Here is a 24,298-nt window from a genome sequence, read left to right on the forward strand (position 1 = left end):
GATTCAATGAAAGTTGCTTATATTTAAGTCAAAATAAAGAGAGATGTGTAGCTATACTTAAGCTTTAACATGGTTTCTAGGTTTTGTTTCTATGGTTCCTTCATCAGCAACATTTTCATTCTTGTTCAGGTTAGGTATGACACACCATGTGTGCCAAAATGTTATGTGTGCCAAAATGTTATAGCCTAATTGTTGTCTAAAACTATGGACCTATAAAGTAATAGGTCCATGCTAAAACCTAGTCACAGTTTATTTGCCATATTCTTATGTATTTTCTTTTTTCTTGCCAACAAGTGGTACAATTTAAAGCTAAGCCATATATAATACAATATAAGTTTTGGTCATTGAAATTTTTCACTTGCTAAGCATTTTTGCTATGTAACATGATTTGTCACTTGGCTGCACAGTGCAGATGTCTGCCTCAGAATTCAGTGGAAGAATTGAGGGAGTGCTCTGAATAGATAAATGAAACCAGACAAAATATCTTCATTTATTTTTTATTTGTATCCTGTCCACTCCACATATAAATACTGTTAAAAAGCTGCTGTTTTGAGTTTTTTTTGTTAATCAGCAAATCTATAACTTGACAAAGTTCCACTCAACTTCATAAACTCCTACAGATTCTTGTTTATTTTCATCATAATCCACCCATTCCTGAAAGAGGAAATTAATTTTCTACTACTGTATTCATATTTTGCATTATGATAGAATGTTTTGGTTATTTTGCCAAATTCAATTTTTCACAACTACAGTAACTTGACTTAAGCAAAAACAAATGCCAGCTAAGTCCTAAAAATGTAACCAATATGCTTACCTTTTCTGTCAAGTCTACTTGAAATGTTGAAGGTGAATCAACACCAGAACAGACGAATCCAACCTACAATAAACAACAAGTCTATATTAACTAATTATTATACTGTATTATCACATAAATTGTCAAAAAGGTTACAGAAGTATAGGGAGACTACTGCAAAAAGATATTTTTTTACTGCACTGGCCTGTAAGTCAACTCAATTTCCGCAACAAAAGAGTATATTATTAGCATTGAAAATAATCATGATTTTGACTTGATGAAACATGTCATTATAGTAGAGCAGTTAATGACATGAGCTGTGCATTTTATTACCAAAGCATGAAACTTGGCACAAAGTTTCTTTGATGTATATAGATTCAAAATATTGGGGGGTGCCGAGTGTCCAACGTCCGGTATGGCGGCCATCTTGATTTCAAAATGGCCACCATAAAAACAAAAAATGTTCATATCTTGGCAACTATACACATTAGAGACTTAATTCTGGTCTCAAATTGTTCACAAACTATATATTTCTATTTGCTCTAATGAAAAGTTTCGTCCAAAAATGACCGGAAATGACGTTTCTTACAGTTTGACCTTTGACCTCGTATTTGTATATCTCTGTAACTACTGGTCATTTTCAATCGATTTTGGTGTCATTTTGTTCAGAATAAATACATTTATATTTGTAGTAATGAAACATTTTCACATAAAATACCGAAAATACAATTTATGACCTTTGACATTAATTTATTGATTTTTAATTATGTGAATATACTGTAGGTGGTTTTTGTTGGTCTGAAGTGCACCTAATTTTGAACTTTAACCTGATAGGCGTAATTATATTAAATGATTAATGGACTTAAATTGTATATAGTACATAAAATTGGTAAACATTGTGCTTGGTGGTACCATTAGTTCAATGATGTTGGCACCTTCTGATTCGCTAAAAGTTTTAATAGTTTGACAGAGGAAATAACATACATGTTATTGAATACCGTAAAACCTCGAAAAGGTGATAGTATGAGCTTCTTTTCGAGACAGACTGTATTTGATTGTCAAATGAATAGTATGATGATCGTGTTTATATCAATATATTATTAATGACCTTACAAAGAACCCTTTCTATTTCAACAATTAAGCCACAGTTATTCTACAATTTATTGTTTTCCAAGTGGTAGGCCTATTTTGATTGCATCTTATTTTTGTATGCTTCCTCGGTTAATATGGTCCTAACCCTCCTTCTTTGTCTGTAGATGGTCTTATACCCCATTCTTTGTCTGTGGATGGTCTTATACCCGCTTCTGTGTCTGTTGATGGTATTATTACACCCCTTTCTTTATGTGTGGATGGTCTTACACCCATTTCTTTGTCTGTAAATGGTCTTACACCCCTTCTTTGTCTGTGGATGGTCCTACACTCCCTTCTTTGTCTGTGGATGGTCCACACCCTCTTCTTTGTATGTGGATGGTCTTACAACCCCTTCTTTGGCTGTGGATGGTCTTACACCCCCTTCTTTGTCTGGACCCACTACTTTGATTGATTAAATTAGACATTGTTTCTTGGTCTTATACCCCCTTCTGTGTCTGTTGATGGTATTACACCCCTTTCTTTGTCTGTTGATGGTATTAAACCCCTTTCTTTGTCTGTGGACGGTCTTATACCCCTTTCTTTGTCTGTTGATGGTATTACACCCCTTTCTTTGTCTGTTGATGGTATTACACCCCTTTCTTTGTGTGTGGATGGTCTTACACCCCTGTCTTTGTCTGTAGATGGTCTTATAATCCCTTCTTTGTATGTGGATGGTCTTGGACTCCTTTAATTTGTCTGTGGATGGTCTTACACCCCCTTCTTTGTCTGTGGATGGTCTTATATCCCCTTCTTTGTCTGTGGATGGTCTTCTCCCCTTCTTTGTCTGTGGATGGTCCTACACTCCCTTCTTTGTCTGTGGATGGTCCTACACCCCTTATTTGTCTGTGGTTGGTCTTATACCCTCTTCTTTGTCTGTAAGTGGTCCTATACCCCTTTCTTTGTCAGTGGATGGTCTTGCACCCCATTCTTTGTCTGTGGACGGTCCTACGCCCCCTTCTTTGTCTGTGGATGGTCCTATACCCCTTTTTTGTCAACGGATGGTCTTATACCCCCTTCTTTGTATGTGGACGGTCCTACATCCCCTTCTTTGTCTGTAGATGGCCTTACACCCCTTTCTTTGTCTGTGGATGGTCTTATACCTCCTTCTTTGTGTGTGGATGGTCTTACACCCCCTTCTTTGTCTGTGGATGGTCTTACACCCCCTTTTTTGTCTGTGGGTGGTCTATACCCTCTTCTTTGTGTGTGGATGATCTTACAACCCCTTCTTTGGCTGTGGATGGTCTTACACCCCCTTCTTTGTCTGGACCCACTACTTTGATTGATTAAATTAGACATTGCTTCTTGTATGATTAGGAAACCAAGACTTTTAAAGTGAAAGCCCACAGGTGGATGCCTAAACAGGTCTTGTACAGAACAGTATATTGTAGGTCCATGTCACTAATTTGAGGATTACTTGAATAATTATATTGAGATGTCTTTTACGAATTTATTTAGTTCGGATTTTGCTAAAAAATCAATGACTAGAGAAAATCGAGAAAAAGGATTCAGATGAAAGGTTTACAGCAAAGGTCCATTACCATAAAAATGGAGTAGGCCTACATTTTTTTAGATGCAACGAAAAAACGATTGACACATCACAGTTTAGCAAACATGTCGGCATAGATGAGCTCAGTGATCTGTCATATTTTATGCCTATCCTATCACATCAAAAGTTAAAAATTCAGAATAATAATTCCGTGTCATTTATTTCGGTAAAAAAATTAGGTGCATTTATACCAATTAAACTACATACAGTATGTTAAAATAATTATATATGTCAAAGGTTATAAATTGTATTTCCAGTAATTTTATGTGAAAATGTTTCATTACTACAAATATAAATGTCTCTATTCTAAACAAAATGACACCAAAATCGATTGAAAATGATCAGTAGTTACTGAGATATACATATAAGAGGTCAAAGGTCAAACTGGAAGAAACATCATTTCTGGTCATTTTTGGACGAAACTTTTCATTAGAGCAAATAGAAATATGTGGTTTGTGAACAATTTAACACCAGAATCAAGTCTCTACTGTTTATAGTTGCCAAGATATGAACATTTTTTGTTTTTATGGTGGCCATTTTGAAATCAAGATGGCCGCCATACCGGACGTTGGACACTTGGCACCCCCGATATTTTGAATCTATATACATCAAAGAAACTTTGTGGAAAGTTTCATGCTTTGGTAATAAAGTGCACAACTTGGCTATTTTTATGGCGTTAACTGCTCTACTATTAGTATTACCCGAGGTGAGAAGTCCACTGGCTCAAGTCCTCTGCACTCAAATCCTACAATTGTTTTCATCTGGTTACTGTTGTCAATGTCATAGGATTTTATTGTGTCTTTTAAAATATCTGCAAAAATTGAAATTATCCTAAAATGTACAAATGTTATGTTTCATTACTGTTTTCTAAGTTCTTTTATATTAATTAGCAACATTCAACTATGTCACCAAGTATTTTTTTACCTATAGAATTTTCTCTGCTACATAATTTGCATTTTGAAACCATACTGGCTGAACCTCGCCCTCCTTTCAATGGATGACTTTCCTGTAAAAAAGGAAAGAAATATTTATTATTATCCATTGTTCTTTTTAATTAGCATAGAAACATTTTATTAATAATTATTATAATTACCAGAAGTGATATGTACACAAATGACTTGCTTTCTTCTTGACAATTCTGACATTTTAACTGAAATATATTAAAAAAATCAAGACATTGTATTAAAGGAAGTACTGTATGTAGGCATTGATTGGAGGTACAGTAGGTAAAAATAAATGTTTTACTTTTTATACCACCAGGTCCATACCAAATGTATTTTTTTATACAGACCGATTCTTTTACTATTTAATATTTTAAAAATTAACCAATAACTTTATATGTATGAAATAAGATTATTAAATTAGAGTTTTAACTGCATTTTCATCAATAAACCTACTTTTGAAACGATATTGTCGACCTAGCCTAGACCTCAGTCCTCAGGCGTAAAGGACAGATAGCCGGGGGACGGTCGCTACATTCATAAGAAAGAAAGGTCTAGGGAGGACTAGCTCCGACTAGCCTAGCTAGCTCACCTTTAGATACCATCGAAAATCATCACCTTCAGGTCGAAGATTTGTAACATTTTCTAGGTTAGCTTGAATTTGTAGACCTATACGCTAGAATAATAATGATTTTATGACAAAAAGACATTAAAATACTAATAATAATTATCGATAAATGGACGTCGACAATGTATTACTTACCACCATGTTTTTTGTTTTTAATATATCTGCTAGAGGGCGGCAAACAGACACAGTACTCGCCGCATGCAATTTTATTTTCAGTACGGCATGCCGCGGCAGTTCCATCAGTTCGTTTCGGACTAATATATTAATAAATCGACTCATCGGTAAGCCACTTTCATCGATGCAAAATAAATAAATCTGTAATATAATATTAATAGTAGTACTGAGCCTCATAGTTCCTACGTGTGCTTCAAAATGAGTACATTTCCATGTACAGTACTACTTTTTATTTTAATAAAATGATGTAGTAGGTTAGAAATTAGGTGTACAGTACAGTAACACCATAGTCATTGACTATGGTAACAGATGTTTTTATAAGACAAATACAATTTGCGTTAGGAAAAATTTGAAAAAAAAAATGTCTAACAGTACATACAGTATGTAATGTATAGAAATACATGCTTTCTTATAAAGCGTTTAATATTGTGCATTTAAATTAATAATTATTGATATCTTGGCCGGTGGAAATTTTTAATTAAAATGAACAACCTTTTTTTAAATATTAATTTCAGAAACCATTGGTATTGTTGACATTTTGAAAATCATCAAGAATATGGAATACAGAAACCTGATCTTCATGTCGATAAGATGATAGTATCAAATTATAAGCTTCCTGGAAAATCTGTTATTATTAAATGTATTTGTAGTCGTTGAATGTTTTTTTTTAATATTTTTCATATACACGTACATAATCAATTAATCAGATAATTGCCCGTGTAATAATTATGTTTTAAATTATTTTGAATTAAAATGCAATTCTACAAGTAGTAAGAACAAATCAGTATATTTGAAGATAACGTTATATAAATAAAAATAACAAAAACAATTTTACGATGTAAACTTTTCATGCACTGTCATGAATGTATACATATAGTTCTATCTGCTTTGACCTGATCAAAGTGTTTTAAACGCAAGGCATTGGAATGTTGATCGTTGTGTCTGAACCCCTTGGCTTTTAACGCCACGGATTACCTTAACGCCGTGAGTCTGAACATACCCTTATAATTGAGAAATCAACCTTTGTATCACAATTCAATTGGGTTCACAAATTTTCCCCAGAAGACTCAGTGAAGAGATTGTCCAGATGTTTTAATGTCTATTTAGTCCATAATTTTAATCCCAAAAGAAAATAGTTGATTTGACCTCTAACCGTTCACATCGTACTGTAAAACTATTAGATATTGACAGTTTTAAGCAGAGATTCGACAGGGCCAATTCATCATTGTAACCAACGCCCCCCCCCCCCAGATAATCACAATCACTTCTATCCAAACGTACCTGGACAGACCAATCATTAACCTGAGATGATGTAATAACATAATTATGCTAATGAAGCCGATATACACCTCACAGACACTTCTTCGAAGACACACCTTACCGACACTTCCTCAGAAGCATTTCTATAGCCACACGTACCTCACTTACAGCATCACTCTTTCCAACAATAATCCTTGAATTTTTATACCAAATTAATATTTTTGATTTCAAATTTTTTAAGATTAGATTAGCCTCAGAAAGGCCCAGTGAAAGAGATTGTCCATTGACAGTTTTAGCAGAGATTCGACAGGGCCAATTCATCATTGTAAGACCCACCCCCAGATAAGATTAACCTCAGAGATGATGTAATGACATATTATGCTAATGAACAGAAGCCGATATACACGTCACAGACACTTCTTCGAAGGCAAACCTTACCGACACTTCCTCAGAAGCATATCTACAGCCACACCTCACTTACAGCATCACTCTTATACTTTGTTCCTGTTTCTGTATAATTATATTGTATCGTATTGAGTATTAGGCCTATAACGTATTATTAAATAAACAACTGTGATATTCAATCAACCAAGCGAGTACAGTCTTTAAAACAGTAAAACCTCCACACATTATAACACTACGTACATTTTTTTGGTATCTTTATGTATGCCTAACTATATCCAGTGAATGCAAAAATAGATGTTAACATTAAATATTCTCATCCCTAAGGTGGTATTTTAACGCATTTCTAATTATACCAATCAGTTCCACAGTTTTGGAGAATTTTGGAGTAGGGAACACAATATCTGTAAGTGCAGTTTTCCTTGCTCATCATTTTTGGTATCAATGAAGCAATGTCTCTTTATTTTGATGTAAGTTGATTGTAATTAGATAATTAAAGATTTCTCATAAGGACATAAGGTTATGTTTTTTTAAAGATGTATTGTCCCCCCAAAAACATAAAAAATGAAGATTAATTACATCAGACTTTGATAGGTTATTTGTAGTTTTAATCAAGTTAATAAATTGCGTAGAAAAAAAACTAAAATGACAAAATAAATGGTTATATTCAACCAACAATCCATTGGCTGGCAGCCAATTTGACTTGTTTGCTTTAAATTACAGTTTTTTCAGGTAAATAATTTTTTTTTATCCAAGTTTTGGTCAAAGTGGATAACTATTATATGATATTAAAATAAAATAATACTAATTTAATTTAGCTTTTTTAAATCTATTAAATAATCAGTCTATAAACACTTCAATGGTATTGACTAAATCCTTTCGTTTTTGAACATAAACAAAACGCATTTCCTACGACTTACAATAAAAAAATCAAATTAATATAATTCAAACATAATGTTACAATAAAACATATGAATTTTGGTGAAATATAAAAGATAACATGAACATAACTAAAACATATCAGAATATATTTGTATAATAATCAATATGGATTGAGAAAAAATCATGCTACGCATCTGGCAATACTTGATTTGGTAAATAATGTAACTAAAGCCATAAACAATGATATGTACACTGTTGGCACAATCGATCACAATATTCTACTCAATAAATTGTACAATTACGGATTCCGTGGTGTATCACATGAATGGTTCAAAAATTATTTATTGAATAGAAAACAGTATGTGTCCTACAATCATGTAAATTTATCATATGAAAGTGTCAAGTGTGGGGTCCCTCAAGGTTCAATATTAGGGCCTTTATTGTTTATCATATATATGAATGATATAGGCCTATGCAAAGTTGACTCTCTTTTATATTATTAGCAGATGACAGATGACTGTTTTCTACTCAGATTGTAATATTGATAATATGTTGAATGTAATGAATAATGAGCTTTCAGAAATCTGTAACTGTCACTCAATACTGATAAAACAAATCTTATGTTTCTGGGAACACCGCACCAAACAAAAAATGTAAATTCAACCTGTTGTATTTATCTGGATGGGTGTGAATTAAACCATGTACAAGAGGCATCATTCCTTGGTATAACTTTAGATCAAAATCTTACCTGGAAACGAGATATCAATAACATTCGAAAGAAGTGCTAAAAAAATGTTGGAGTGTTAAACAAAGTGAAACATTTCCTACCGGAAAAATCTTTACAATTACTGTATATTATTCTTTAATTTTATCACACATCAATTACGGGATTTTGCTATGGGGTACAGCAAACAAAGGATATGTGAATAAAATATTGAAATTGCAAAAGAAAGCTGTAAGAATCATTACCAATAGTACATATTTATATCCAAAAAAACCTTTATTTGAAAAACTAAATCTATTGAATGTTTTTGATCTGTACAAGAAGGAACTAGGTATAGTTATATACAAAATATAACAATGGAATGTTACCTAAATCCTTCAATAATATTTTTACTGAACACGAAAGTATCCATAATAGGTAATTACTAGAAATAAAAACAACTATCGGCTAGATATTCATAAAATCAAATCTGTATTTTCAACGGGTTCCAAATATTGGAATAATTTGCCTGACAATGCCAAAAACTCTCATAGTGTTAATCATTTCAAAACACAGATTTCTAAGCACATCTCTTGACTAAGTGGCTTTACCTTGTACAGTTTATATTTTTTATTTATACTTATACTAATAGATAACTTGTTAATTTTGGCTATGCATATTACAAGGGTGGATGGGTTATGTCTTTATTTATGTAAATTGTGAATTATATGTATATTTATAAATATTTATTTATGTTCCTTCAATATTTGTATGTGTATGTTATTGTTAGTGTTTTTATTGTAAAGGTAGTACAACGTTTTTTTAGGCTCTGCCTTAGTTGTACGTCCTCCATCTTAATTTGTATTTTATGTATATAATGTAATTTTATTAGGGTTTTAACAACTTCTAAAAGCAAATTATTAATTAGTATTGATGAAAAGAGGGTTCCTATCAAAAGAAAAGCTCAACATCCATATATGATATTCCTTCATTTTGTTATGTCAGATACAATTCACATTCATAAAGAAAAAAATGGTATGTTATGTATCTGTTAAATATTGTATGTTTACTGTTTAGTAATTGAATATTTTAACACTTTTATCAGCATAATCAGCTACTGCTATTTGTTGTGGTCTGTTGGAAATGACAGCGATTTCAAGTGGTTTTGATATTCCATCTTCAATACTATCTATTCGTTTTAAGAAAACACCATTTTTAGCAAATAATTGTAGTTTATGACTATAACTTGATATTATTATATTTTCATTCATGTCCATTTCTATACCACAGGGGTTCATAACTTTCCCATCTTCATGACCTTTATTTACTAGTGTTTTAATAAACATACAATTTGTATCAAACATTTGTATTCTATGATTAACACTATCTGTAACCATCAAATTACCTTCCCTGGTTAAAGTCACATCAAATGGAAAATTAAAATTTTTTCTTATATTACCCAGAAAGCTGCCATCATCAATATTAAATTTACAAACACGACCAGCTTTACTGTCTACAACAAACAGAACCCGTGTTTCATCGTTTACTGTCAGCCCATTCGGGCGTTTTAATATCCCTTTACCAAATTGAGCGCACTCTTCAAATTTATCATTAAGCATCACAACAACATTTCTTTGTCTATCACAGTACACAAGGTGACCATTACCCATGACATGCATGCTACAGACTTCAGTATTGTGTGCCAGTTTAATATTGGCAACAAATTCACCTAATTTGTTGAATTTCAATAAATCATTACCAACGCTTGATACTAATATACAACCATCTGAGCCTAATGCTACACTTGATACTATGTATTCAGTATATTTGCGTGGTTCAATGGTACGAACAAGGCCCAGTGGTTCCACTTTGATCTTCACAGGTGAACCTTTAAAGTGTGCTACTCCATTCAAGACCTCCATCTTCCAATCACCTTCCTTATCACATCTTCCCTTTATTATATACTCTCCACTTCCCATGTCTTCTACCTCCGTGGCAGTTTTTTCACCTGACGGAGATATCAGAGTAGCAGCTACTTTACATTGGTCACTTTTATTCAGACTTTCTGCTTTCACTACAAACGTTTGTCCCTTTGATACTGTAATGGATCTATCACCTTTGTCAATGATGAACCTACTATCAATACTTGTGATTTCACCAAGGCCTTTTGTAGTGAGAACATCATCCAAATGTTCATTTATAATGAACGTTGGTTTAATGTATTTCATTGGTAAATACCTGGAATTCATTTCCTTCAAGCATTGTTTAACGTATTCAAAATCTGACTTGAAATCATCAATTGTCTGTATATTTTCTGGTTTGTTCTTCGTTTTAGTAACTGATGCCTTCAGACCTTGCACTTCCATTTGGTGTGATTCTAGCTCCATCACTTGATGCTCAATGGCTTTATTCTTTTGCTGACGTACATTTTCTAGATCCAATAATACTTTTCTACTTTCTTCTTTCACACTAGAAATAATTATTTCTGTATGCGTTTCAATAACTTCTTTGATCGTCTGTACCTCTGATTCAAAGTTGGCTTTGTCATCCATTATAGAATGAAATGTAGTTTCTAATTCTTTTTTGATATCATCAGCTGACAGAATCAATTCAGTTATTCGTTTATTAATTACATCTATAGCATCACTGATTTTTGTTGAATCATGATTAGTTTTGTAACAACTCATAAAACATGTCTTACATACACTTTTGTTACAAGTTGTACAAAACCTTTCTACTGTGTTGTCTGGATGGTCTTGACATCTTCCTTGTACTTGACTTGACATCTGCAAATTTAAACATTCATTTTTAGTATGCAAACAATTTTTTTTTTATTAATTAATTGTTTTAGTTTCATAATTTAATAGTAAACATTCAACTTTTAGGAATACTTTCAAAACCATTTTTTCCTAGTCTAACGAAACTGCAGACCACACAAAACATGTTGTTGAATGACCGCCATTTCCCAACTGGTTTTATACGGCCATACTGCGAAATCGGTTTTCGTCAGATCACCGAAGTTAAGCAACGTTCGGTCCGGTTGCGTCCTGGATAGGATACTGTTGGGAATGGCGTCGGTTCCTGTATATACCGGAGAGTAAGGTGTAATGGGTTTGAGCCTCTGTACCATACTGATTACATCCTTAAGCCTATTTTCCACTAGGCAAATTTGTTCTTCCAAATCCCTCTCTACGCATGCGTATAAGCTGACGCTTTCGATTCGCGTGAACAAATTCGTCTAGTGGAAAATAGGCTTTAGGCAAGATGCTTTACTCTCATTGTCTCGTCCTTCGGATGGGATGCAAAGTCGTGGCCCCGTGCACATAATGCACGTTAAGGGACTTGGTACACTATTCAAAAATAATATTAAATTATACCAAGGAACAACACTTTGGCAGGATTAGTCTGGTTTTATTTAGCAACTAACCTTAGTTTTCTTCTACCTGTTGCTGTACAGTAGGCCAACTGTGTTTGCAAATGGGCATGGGTGCGGCTCGGCTGGCAATGCTGAAATACAAGATACAAAACTTTCCAAAGTCTGGTTGATACCCTGCTATTGCTTAACAAACTTCCAAAACAGGCAGCATATAAAATAAAATTCATAAAATAATATTGATTTTGCTGTGGACTTGATTCTAACACAGTTGTAATTTGTTTGTTGTAATGTTCTTTGCAATAGCAACACTGTTTTACATAATTAAGGAAGTAAGAAATTTTATATTAATATCCTATGTAAAATACGTAAACGTGATTGGTATCTCCTCAACCATGAATGTGATATATCAGTTACAAATTTCAGATACAATTCATATTCATAAAGAATAAATGGTATGGTGTATGTATCTGTTAGATATTGTATGTTGACCTTTTAGTAATTGAATATTTTAAAACTCTTGTCATAATCATCAGTTACTGCTATTTGTTGTGGTCTGTTGGAAATGACAGCAATTTCAAGTGGTTTTGATATTCCATCTTCAATACTATCTATTCGTTTTAAGAAAACACCATTTTTATCAATAATTGTAGCTTATGACTACTGGATATTATTCTCATTCATGTCCATTTCTACACCACGGGGGTTCATTACTTTCCCATCTTCAACACCTTCACTTACTAGTGTTTTAATAAACATACCGTTTGCATCAAACATTTGTATTCCATTACAATGATCAGTAACCAACAAATTACCTTCCCTGGTTAAATTCAAATTGATTTTGTATCTCACCCGCGCAGGCTGCCATCATCAATATTAAATTTACAAAAACGCGAATAGCCATACAACAAACAAAACCCGTGTTTCATCGTTTACTGTCAGCCCATTCGGGTAATTTAATATTCTTTTACCAAATTGAGCGCACTCTTCAAATGTATCTTTAAGCATCACAACAGTCTGTCTTTGCCTATCAATGTATACAAGGTGACCATTACCCATGATATGCATGATAATGACCCGAGCATTTTGTGCCAGTTTAATTTTGGCAATAAATTCACCTATTTTGTTAAATTTCAATAACACATTACCAAAGCTTGATACTAATATACAACCATCTGAGCCTAATGTTACATCTGTTACATTGTATAATTCAGTACGGTATATTTGTGTGCTGCAAAGGTACGAACAAGGCCCAGTAGGTTCCACTTTGATCTTCAATGGTGAACCTTTAAAGTGTGCTACTCCAGCCATGACCTCCATCTTCCAATCACCTTCCTTTTACATCTTCCTTATATTATATACTTTCCACTTCCCATATCTTCTTCCTCAGTGGCAGTTTTTTCACCTGACGGAGATATCAGAGTAGCAGCTACTTTACATTGGTCAGATTTTCTGCTTTCACTACAAACGTTTGTCCCTTTGATACTGTAATGGATCTATCATCTTTGTCAATGATGAACCTACTATCAATACTTGTGATTTCACCAAGGCCCTTTGTAGTAAGAGCATTATCCATATGTTCATATTTATAATGAACGTTGGTTTAATGCATTTCATTTGTAAATACCTGGAATACATTTCCTTCAAGCATTGTTTAACTTGTTCTAAATCTGACTTGAAATCATCATTGATAATACTCGTTGTAGGCCTATAATTTATTTAAAATACTGCATTGTTAAAGATTTATTGTCCCTTGAAACACATACAAACACAATATACTAAATTTTTATTGGCCATATCAAAGTAATATTAAAGTTATTCACTTTAAGTCAAAAATTCGAGCCAAAAACAACAATTTTACGTAATTATCAGCTAAATTAATTTGATTACATTTCGTCCGGAAAATAGTCGCGAGCAAAAGTAAACAAAGATTTTAAACCACGAGTCTGCATTATGCATATGCTAAATTAGGATTGTTTACAACTCGTCACGGTTGAGAAGTGTGTTTTCACACAGATCGCGAGGAAGTTTTATGGTTATGCATACAGAGTAGCCAAATAAGCGCGTTGCATTAGATATGTTTTGATCGAAAAGTTATTTTTTGAACCAAAAAACGTCTGTAGGCCTATTTCAGTTAAATGATTTTTTTTTCGACTAATTTTTGGTGAAAGTTAATAACTATTATGATACTTCAAAATGACCCACTTTTTTTCGAAATCTTTTTATTTTTATTTTTTTAGAATTTGACAAAGGGACAATACACCTTTAATAATACATAGATAATAGGGTACTGCAGATTAAACACATACGTAATTTGATATACTTAGAATTCTTGCCATTGCTGTTTTCATTTATGTCTATTGTTAATCACTTTGTGGTACAGTATATTATAATTTGTTGATCTATACATGACATCTATGATCTATAAGAAAATAAGTCCAAATAAAATATTGGTGCGTTTCGCAAACTCTCTGTTGTTTTTTTTTTCAATGTAGAAAAGTACTTTTAATTGAAAGAAATGTTTACTCATACAAACAAGAAAAATAAGTTATTACAAGATGTTAGTACTGTATCACTTATTTTTGTACAGTATTTTTTAGATATTTAATTGACCTAATTTATTTTAATGATATTCATAATTTGATTTAATAATTTGATATATGCCTACTGTAATAATAATAGGATGATTTAATAGGCTATATTATTTTGTATGTATTTTTTTATTCTGAAAGTAATATAATAAATTTCCATTTATCTAGACTCTTAAGTTTTGGATTTTAAAGATATATTGTCCCCCTGAAAAAGCTATTTTTATAAACATTTTATTGTTGAATATGTTATTCACTTTGACAAAAAATTTGATCGGCAAAAAAAGTATTTACTTGAAAAAACTATAATTTAAAGCAACAAAATAGTCAAATTGTCTGTCAAGCAATGAGTTTTTGGTTAAATTTAGGCCTAACTGTTTTTTTTTTTTTTTTAAATAAATGAAATCATCTTTTTTCTATGGAATTGAGTAACTTCATTAAAACTCCAAAATGACCTATTAAAATTCTGAAATCTTTATTTTTCATGATTTTTGGGGGATAATATATCTTTAACGTAAAATTTCCATCAGCATATAATATAATATGAATTTAATAATATTATTTTAAAAAGTATAAAAACATACACGTACACTGTGCACGGGATTTCCGATATAATCATTTTAAATTCAAAAGTAATACATGGTATAGGCCTACACAAGCTTTGCTAGGTTAGCTATAATCGGACATACCATAAGAAAAGATAGCCTCTCCTCGTTCGTGACACAAAAGGTCGTTCAATTCAAAAAATCATAATGTTATCTGATAGGGCCTACTATTGTGTCGTAGACGTCATAGGCCTAAAATATCTTCAACATTCTATTATGTTCTTAATGTAATTACAAAGTAGGCCTATTATTTATTAATTAATATGGCACTCAAAGTTCGTATATTAGTGTAGATTCAGAATCATATAATTTGTTTCATATAATTTCAAATCATGTAAAATGCATTTTTTTCGGGCGGAAACCTATGCAGCTCTATTTCTTAAAATTGTCTTTGCTGAGCCCCAAGCATGAAGATTCTTATACATGTTGTTTAAAAAAATTATAGATGTCATTGCCGGGGACCTTGTAGCTCTATTTTAAACAGTTTGGTATGCCGTGCGTTATGTAAATGAGTTTGTGCAGGTGTAGTATGGGGAAGATTGTATGTTAGTCATTCGTGGTCAACACGCCACACTGTTAAATGTTGATGTTGTTAATCTTTACATTAGAAGATTGTTCAAAGCATGTAAATAAAACATTTTCCGGACCTCTTTTAGTTTGCAAACGTAATCTCGAAAAGAACTCCATGTGAAAAAGAAGCCCACCCAAGTGTACTAAAAATGAAGGAGGGCTTCTTTTCGAGGTTTTATGGTAGTCTATTTAATGGAAAATATGCCATGCAACTTTGTTTCTGATTTTAATAAAGGTCCACTTGTTTAGGCCTGACATTTACAACCCCCAAAATATCTCTCTTTCAAAATAAAAGAAAAACAATATTCATTATTTTCCATTAAAAAAAAATCCGTAGAGGTTCGAACCCAATCTAGAGCTGAGAGCACTCAACCCTCAAACCTGAGCATTACCCGTTAAACTACAAAGTAGTACATGACTGAACAGCTGATAATAGTCTATTTATACGTGTATTACGTAATTCATCATTACGTCATAAGTATCATATTAACCTTGTTAAAACCAAAATGATCAGTTAGGTCAGTCGCCTGAGCGTCGAGTTGACAACACGTATGTCGTAGGTTCGATTCCCACGCTGGTCGGTGGAATAGAGTTAAAGGTATGCGACCAACTGTGTTTGGGGTTCACAGAATTATACGTCCCCCTTTCCACCACACATCATGAGGCGACAACATCAATGCATCTGGTGATGTGCTGGATACGACACCAAAAGGCTGTGGCAGGGCCTTAGTGCTGAGGCAGGGAGAGCACATTTAACATATCTTTTTTTTATTTAATATTTTTTTTCAACCTGTTTTCGATCTCGTAAGATTTATGTTTGGCGCCCTCAATTTTAAAAGAAATTGAATTTATATTTCATCGCAGGTGTACGAAACGGTTTGCAGGATGCCGTGCGTTGTTATGCAATGATTGTCATTCGCGGTCAACACGCCACACTGTTACATTTAGTTAATCAATGTTGCTACATTGGTAGCGAAATGTCCGATTCATGCAAGAATATTACATATTATGTTATAAATAAACGTTTGGTAGTTGGTCACTACGTGACGCTATACGATCTTTGGTTGTGACTGCCTTGCTATGACGTGTGATAAGTTCTTTGGTGAAGTTTAGCTGGTGGTTTGCATACGTTGTCACGCATCGGTGAGCTGGCTTACCGAAGAGAGTCGATTGAGGCCGAAATGTATGGAAAAAAAATCGCTCAAATTTCAAATTAAAAGATTAGCGCCCTCTATGTTTTGGTAAAGTTCCGCGACATCGAGCTTGTTCACCCATCTGATGGGTGAACAAGCTCGATGTCGCGGAACTTCATTGCACCAACAAAGTTCAGAATGCGCGGGAAGTGTGTATGGTATCACACTACTTACCCAGGCCCGTAGCCAGAATGCATCAGAGGGGGGTTTTCTTGACACCAAGTATTTTGCGAGCGCAGCGAGCAACTGTAGGCTGGGGGCCAGGGGGCCGCCAAGGGCCCCCGGTCGGGGTCCAGGGGGCGAAGGCCCCTGGAAGCTTTGGCTCTCAGAGCAATTTCGGTTGTTTTAATAAGCTTACAGAGACATTTTTTACCTACTAAAATCTGAGTTATGCAGAGAAATTATATAGTACAGTATTATGGAAATCATGAAATACAGCTTTATTGTTGCAAAAAAGTATAGTATATTAGGCCCTTAAATAATTTCTTATCCTATAAACATAAAAAACAAATAGTACCGTATTTTTCGGTGTACAAGTCGCACCTGTGTATAAGACGCACCCATAACGGAGACTAAAATATTAGTATTTTTCATGTAGTCGATGCATAAGACGCACTTATTTCTAGGCCGAAATTTAAACATTTTACAATCAAAACAATGGTATTTTAATAATAAAACAACGATATTTGAGACATATTTATTAGAATCAAATGATATAATTTTGTTTGATTGCCTTTATTACATCGTAATCAGTCTCTACTTCAACTGAACGTTCAATGAAAAGGGAAATCCCCATATTGTTTCAGTTACGATGCACTGTGTGGGTAGGGCTAGCCTATGTCTATTTAAGTAACTTTAATTTCATATTATTTAAATATGTACCTTCTTATTGTGTGTATGACCATTATAAAATCAATCCAAATGATGTTCAGTTTTTTTGGGCTGATAATGAACCAGGAATATCATGTTGGGTAGACCTATATGAAAATCTTTCCTATTTCCATGCATGCAATATGAGGAGAGGAGAGCACTAACCATGTGCTCCTCTTGCCTGGTGGCCAGCACTGTTGGCCATATACACTATGAGATTAGGGGAAGCTACTTAACACAATAACAACACACTCTTTTAGATATCGCTTGACATACGAACTATTGCCTACATGATTATAAAATTATGTGATTGTTGACATAGAGATGTAATAAAAATAAACCACCGTGATCAAGGGAAATAGTTATTGTGTAATTAAAATGTGACACCACCGTAATTAATGGACTCTTCCATAAATGTGTTGCGCTGTGATGCTGCATGCTGCTAGAATACACACCCGCGAGTTCAGAGAGTATTACTAGGCCTGGGTAGAATATCTAATGCGTACTGAAATATTAATTAATACAGTCGAGGATGACAATTTACCTTAACTAAAAATTCAATAAACTTGTTACCACACTGTGGTTAGACAGGAGTGAGTAACTAGCTAGGCCTACATTGCAGAGTAGTACACTATTTTTAATTAATTTAAGTATTAGTAGGTAATTAAATTAATTAGAGTAACATTTAGAAGTCAAATTTGCGTGTCAAAAGTGCGTCTTATACACCGAAATATACGGTAGGCCTACGTACACGTACCAATTTAACTCAGCACCATTTTTATTCAAGTTTACACAGTGAAATTCTTTGGTTTAATGAAAAATATTCCCAGGAAAAAAATAAAAATCTCCAAAAAGATTGAGCTGAACTGAACGAGATCTTGTGCGTTCCAAAAAGCCCGGCCGAAGCACGCGATTGGTCAGTCCATTTTTCTGTCATATTTATAACCATCATCTCTCAACAATCTCTCGATCTCACGCTCAGCAGTGACTTTGACATCGGACAATCTGTATATTCGATCGATTTAAACATAGTCAATAGAAGTAAAATGACCAAAAAATCTGCTATAATTGATAATTAATTGCACGATTTTGGAAGTAGGGCCTTTGTTTTTCAAGGGGGCTTCGCTGGTAAAAGGGGGGTTCGCGCAAAAGGGGGGGTTCGCCCAAACCCCAAAAAACCCCCCTGGCTACGGGCCTGCTTACCACGGTTGAAAAACTGGGTATCTCGGACTGGGCTTGCTCAAAAACCCCAAAAAGCGTCTGGGAGAAGAGAGTCTATGCAGACGTGACAAGTAGTAGAAGTAGGCTGTCAACGTAGGCATAATATAATGGTCCTTCCTCAGACTATGGTAAATATAAGTTTTGGCGAATAGTATCAGAGAAGCTTGGCCCTGGTGTGTAGGCCTATAGATGAAGAATTGTTTGATTGGAATGTTGGGGTATGTGGGTCACTATTAAGAGTAATGGAACAGTACTCCTATAGTTTAGTTTAAGGGTCTGTTTCTGCTGAAAAAAATCAAAATAATCGATTTTTTCCAGTCACCGCAAACCACAAAAATAATCGCGTTGCAATTGAAAATTGCTACGACTTTAATCGGTTATTCGGGTAATCGGTTTTTAAAATCACGTCATCATTCCCCCACAGCGCAGTTCAAGTTATGAAAGGCCGATGAGAGTTGGTTTGTTTACATCCTATCGCTGCCTAAAACTCTCACATGTAGGATTAAAAATTACTCTTACGTAAAGCTATATTATTTCTAAAATAAACATCTAGGCCTACTACCGTACCACATACAACAGAATAATGATGTTATATTAATAAGGACACGTCGGCGAAAAAAGTTCGTTTCGCCGTTCGTTGGTTCTACCTTCGGCCTGCTAGGCCTAATGGGCTATATATTTCTACCGAAACAAGTCAACAGACAACAGGCCTAAAAAATGACATGTAAAACATCGTTAGCCTGGACTGGTGGTATGTAACAGGTGTACTTGTAACACAGAATCCTGGAGTCTCTCGGTATAATTCTCCCCCACAAAATAATAAAAATCAAATGTTTAACATTTGATTTTTATTCGGTCTACATCGCAATCGTGGTTTTGTTGATCGTCGTCGATATCGCGCAAATAAACAGCATGCTTGTGACGTGAATAAGTTTGTCATACTCTAGAGGTCAAAGTGAGGTCAATAATCGCTATTTGTGTTGCAGCTCAAAACTGCTCCGCAATAATCGGTTAAAACAAGAAATAATCGATTAAAACACGCAATGGATTGAGTGTTTTTAATCGGTTATTTTTAATCGGTTATTTTATTTTGCGCCGTTTCTGCTGCCCAAAAATAATCGATTAAAAAAATAAACGGTTAATAATCGATTATTTCTGCTCAGCAGAAACAGGCCCTAAGATAATCATTTTTTTCTCAGTACTCAGTGGGCCACAGACTTGTTATGAAATAAAAGTTGATGTAATTGATTGCGGCTTTAATTGATTGATGAGCTACAACTGGATCCAATCATAATATTGTATACATCCTCAATCAAAACAGTTACAGGGAACATTTTCGCCAGTGTAGCGTAGCAAAAAGCTATACAAAACAACCTTATTGCTACACATTTTGAAAAATACAATACAAAACTATGTTTCTCGACTTAAAAATCAGTTTGATTAGCAATATTGCTAAACAAAATTTTTAAATGAAAATTTTCCCTGAGTTAGGTATTTAATACTAAATAGTTTAGATAATAAATCATTATTTCTTAAATTATTAAAAATAGAATATCATTTTTAAAAAAAGCATCATTTAATGACGAAAGAACAATAATTAAACTGTTGTTACATCAGAAAAGTGAGCGGCGTTTTTTGTAAGTAATATTTATTGTTTATATTTTCCTTAGTGAAAAAATACAATTAATTTTGTTGCGTTCAGTGTGGATTGATGATTCCTTCCGGTTCAATAGGAACAACTAAATGAAACACAAATTAATACAGGTTTCAGATGTCCCCAAGAGGTGTACATTTATTCAACTCATGCATGTTTGGATTCTCTCAACATTCTTCAGCCTAGCAACTGCATGGCCTTTCATAGGTGGCGCTAGACATGTTTCTAGATATTACTACAAATTTTAAAACACTTTTATTTCTTTTAATAGAAATTATTTGGAATCTTACTCAGACAAATTTGATTGAAATATTATTATAATTATGTTTTGTTGACGTTGTGTCGCATTTATCTCTTCTCATGATCATATTCAAAAGAGTTCTGAATCCTTGACTAATAAATTTGTTTAAATTTTATGTTTTTCTGCTTATACATTGATCCAGATCATGGAAAATGCACTAATAAAGCTTAAATGGGTTGAGGAAAGGGGTTTAATGCCATATTCAGAAGCAAGATGTGTCTATTTCATCCCTGAAATAAAATAACTAAATATATCCTTAAAGAAACAAATAAAAGTTCATATGTATAGATTAGTATTTAGTTTAATAATATATACCATGTTATAGCAAATACCATACACATCGTCCAATAGTAAATACTGATTACATAGTTCAATTGCAAACACTATGCAGTATATTATAATACAGGCCATGGGTAAAGAATTCAAACAGTACCTTGGTAAGTTTAACAGTGATGTTGGTTATAAGTAGCATTGGCAACTTATCACTGGTAGGCCTATACCGCCCTAATATTAATAAGAGCCTGTCAATTATTACTTGCTACACCACAACAGACACGAAACTGTTCAATACTCTTGTTATATTCTTGGTTAGCAGACAAGCCAATCAGATGCTATTTTCAGAGTTCTGAATCCTTGACTAATAAGTTTGTTTAAATTTTATGTTTTTTCTGATAATGCATCGATCCAGATCATAATCAATAATCAATTGTTTTGAAACACAAAATAATCATGACCACAATTTCTAGTGTGTTCTATACAGCTTTTAATATAGATGCTCAATTGACACTCATTTAATTATTTTTTAAGTACTTAATTATAATAGTAGTGATGACAAGGTTTATTTTGCTTCTTTTAGTTTTTACATTCCATGTTCTTTTCAGAGTATCAAGAATGAACACGGACATTACTGTTATATTATTATTTTGTTTTAAACAAATAACTTAGGCTAAACTGGTGTCACATGAGAATATATTACATAATGTAGTTTGATACTTTCTTGCAAATGTATTGTAAGGACAAATTTAATTACAGCATTCTGGTTTTAATGTGTTATAGATAAATATGCAAATTGTGAGAATCGGATTTATAAGCCTGTAAGTAACCAGATTTTTACAGAGGTAGGTTTGTTTCTTAATTAAGCAGCAAAAATAATCATAAGGACTACTTATCATAATTGTGCTGCTAGCCTTTAGTTGAAGTGAAGAATTCTAGATATGGGCTTGATTAGATTAACATTGTGCAAGACAATTGTTAATAGATGGGAGGGGGAATGGCCTTAATTGACAAGAAAAGATAACCATGGTACAGAGGATGATACTGAAAACTAAAGAGGATGTAAGATGTTAGGAAAGTCGTTTAAATATTAGAGAAATCAAAGATGCCCCAATGGCATTATAATAATATACTTTTTATGGCAACATATTTTATTTTTTTGTAATACTGTAACTTTTCCCAGAGTCAAACTAATCTACACCAGAAGTGTCCAATATATATCGCTTTCTTACCTGAATAACGCTCACACACAAATAAGTAACTTGTTTTGTAAAGGTGTTACTAGCATAATTTCATTCAATAGGTACATACCATGATATACAGTAAGTAGCATACCCAAGAAAATAAAGAAAAGATTTTCATTACAGAGCCATCAAAATTAATTTAATCAATTATTTATTAAATTTTTCAAAATAGTGCTTTAAGCACCTAAGATATGCTACTGTTCTATAGCGGCAAAATAACCTTGTTTAGTATTGTTTATTAAGTACCCTTACAAATAATATACAGATATATATTACAAAGGAAAATAAATAAATAATATCATTTATTACTAATAACTGCAATATTTTTTTTTTCAATAAATTCAAACTTAAGTTTAACTTTGTACATTTTGTAAAAAATTAAAATATATATACATGTACAGTTTGTCAAACTTGTTTGCATTTTGCAGTACAGATATTATATATATGTTTTTATATATACATGGTATAATAGTCATTCTAATACTTTCACAGAATAATGCTGTTTAGTAATCTAACAGAAATTCTATTTTGACAGCTCATATCATATAAGAATTTCTTGCTTATAGGTAAGAATACAAATTTGGTCTGGTACTAATTTATGCAATCGCAATTAAAAGCGGACGTTTTGAATATTAATGAGTATTTCAATGACTGATGGGTGTAAACTGACAATAATCATGATGAATTAGTTAATTATGCAGATACATATCACCTTTTATACTGATGAATAAACCATGATAATATTACCTGCCAAGATTGTATAAATTATGCTCTCTTGCATTCAATCCTTTTTGCATTATTCTGTGCTATCTTTAATTCATGGTGGTATTACCATGAAAGTTATATATCATCTATTCTTTTACCTATTTTAAATAATTCTTGTATTTTCGGAATTTTAAATTTGATAAATGTAAATGAACATATACCTAGAATTGGTATCATTTGAACTGAGAAAGAAAACTATACATTCCTCAAACCTTTAAAAAACTCTAAAAACTTGGTAATATTTTCTGCAGGAGCCTCTTAAAACATCTGTAGTGTAGTGAATTTAAACATAATATGGATTTCCAGACCTTTATTTTGATCCTTTAAATTACATACCTGTGGCCGCCTCACAGACAATTCCACTATCTTTGAGGGGCGTTTTCAAAGTTTTTGTTATTTTTCAAGATGAAAAGGCCTATTTCGGTTTATCTAGGTAAGTTAGGCTAATTATGATAAGATATTTTACTATATATTCTCTTAAATACTATATTTTTTGGTCAGTTCCTCATCAGCAAATATGGTAAGCCAATTTTTACTCATCACAATACGTATGAATGCAATAATAATATTACAAATAGAAGGGACAGTATAAAGTTGTTAGGCATACAGTTGGCCGATCCACCCGTGTTTGGTACGTAAGTGACATATATGTTGCTATATGCAACTTGCGGACTTGCTACTGTTGTTATAATTGGGTCTTGCTCATTTGGAACTGGTATTACTTCTTTTGATGGCGTCGGAGAACTGGAAGAAAATCGTAAATATAATTTTAATTATCATATACACATTATAAAATTATTTTACTGTTTATTATTATATCAGATAAAATATGATTGGAAAAGTTTTAAAAATAAATTTAATCAAATCTATATATAGTTTTCATATGAATTTTTATATAAATATTTGTGTTATCGATATATTGCTGTATGTAAACCCAATAAGCGCATTGAACAAAACATACATATGTAATCAAATGGTAATTTCTGTATAATTTAAGCAATATTTATTTTCAAAAGCTAATTAAAGTCAATCAAAGTTCGCATCACATATAAAGCTATCTCTCACGTTTTCTACGAATGAAGCTAGCAGGGTGCAATTTTCAAATCATATTTTTAATAACGGTAGACAGTCAGGCACGAATCGCAGCCCATCTGATCAACACCTCTCATCCTATGGGGCGG

General features: G+C 33.0%; 3 protein-coding genes across 3 annotated transcripts in view; all 3 read right to left on the bottom strand.

The window, feature by feature from the left end:
* Nucleotides 1-8: 8 nt before the first annotated feature.
* LOC140052316 (CXXC motif containing zinc binding protein-like) lies at nucleotides 9-5,204 on the bottom strand. Its single transcript, XM_072097818.1, has 7 exons — nucleotides 5,175-5,204; nucleotides 5,004-5,087; nucleotides 4,564-4,620; nucleotides 4,395-4,476; nucleotides 4,172-4,281; nucleotides 815-877; nucleotides 9-654 (listed from the first exon to the last, which is right to left on the bottom strand). The coding sequence occupies exons 1-7, from the start codon at nucleotides 5,178-5,180 to the stop codon at nucleotides 577-579; spliced, it is 480 nt and encodes a 159-aa protein (XP_071953919.1). The 5' UTR covers nucleotides 5,181-5,204; the 3' UTR covers nucleotides 9-576.
* Nucleotides 5,205-9,533: 4,329 nt separating this feature from the next.
* LOC140052532 (E3 ubiquitin-protein ligase TRIM71-like) lies at nucleotides 9,534-13,409 on the bottom strand. Its single transcript, XM_072098140.1, has 2 exons — nucleotides 13,272-13,409; nucleotides 9,534-11,246 (listed from the first exon to the last, which is right to left on the bottom strand). Exons 1-2 carry the CDS (start codon nucleotides 13,407-13,409, stop codon nucleotides 9,534-9,536), a joined length of 1,851 nt encoding a protein of 616 aa, XP_071954241.1.
* Nucleotides 13,410-20,636: 7,227 nt separating this feature from the next.
* The window catches only part of LOC140050894 (metalloprotease TIKI1-like), a 28,858-nt gene continuing 25,196 nt past the window's right edge, over nucleotides 20,637-24,298 (bottom strand). The window contains exon 6 of the mRNA XM_072095888.1: nucleotides 20,637-23,861. Coding sequence (XP_071951989.1) covers nucleotides 23,657-23,861 — 205 coding nt within the window. The 3' untranslated portion in view covers nucleotides 20,637-23,656. The remainder of the gene's footprint in view (nucleotides 23,862-24,298) is intronic.

The sequence above is a fragment of the Antedon mediterranea genome, chromosome 6, assembly GCF_964355755.1.
Source record: "Antedon mediterranea chromosome 6, ecAntMedi1.1, whole genome shotgun sequence".
Lineage (NCBI taxonomy): Eukaryota > Metazoa > Echinodermata > Crinoidea > Comatulida > Antedonidae > Antedon > Antedon mediterranea.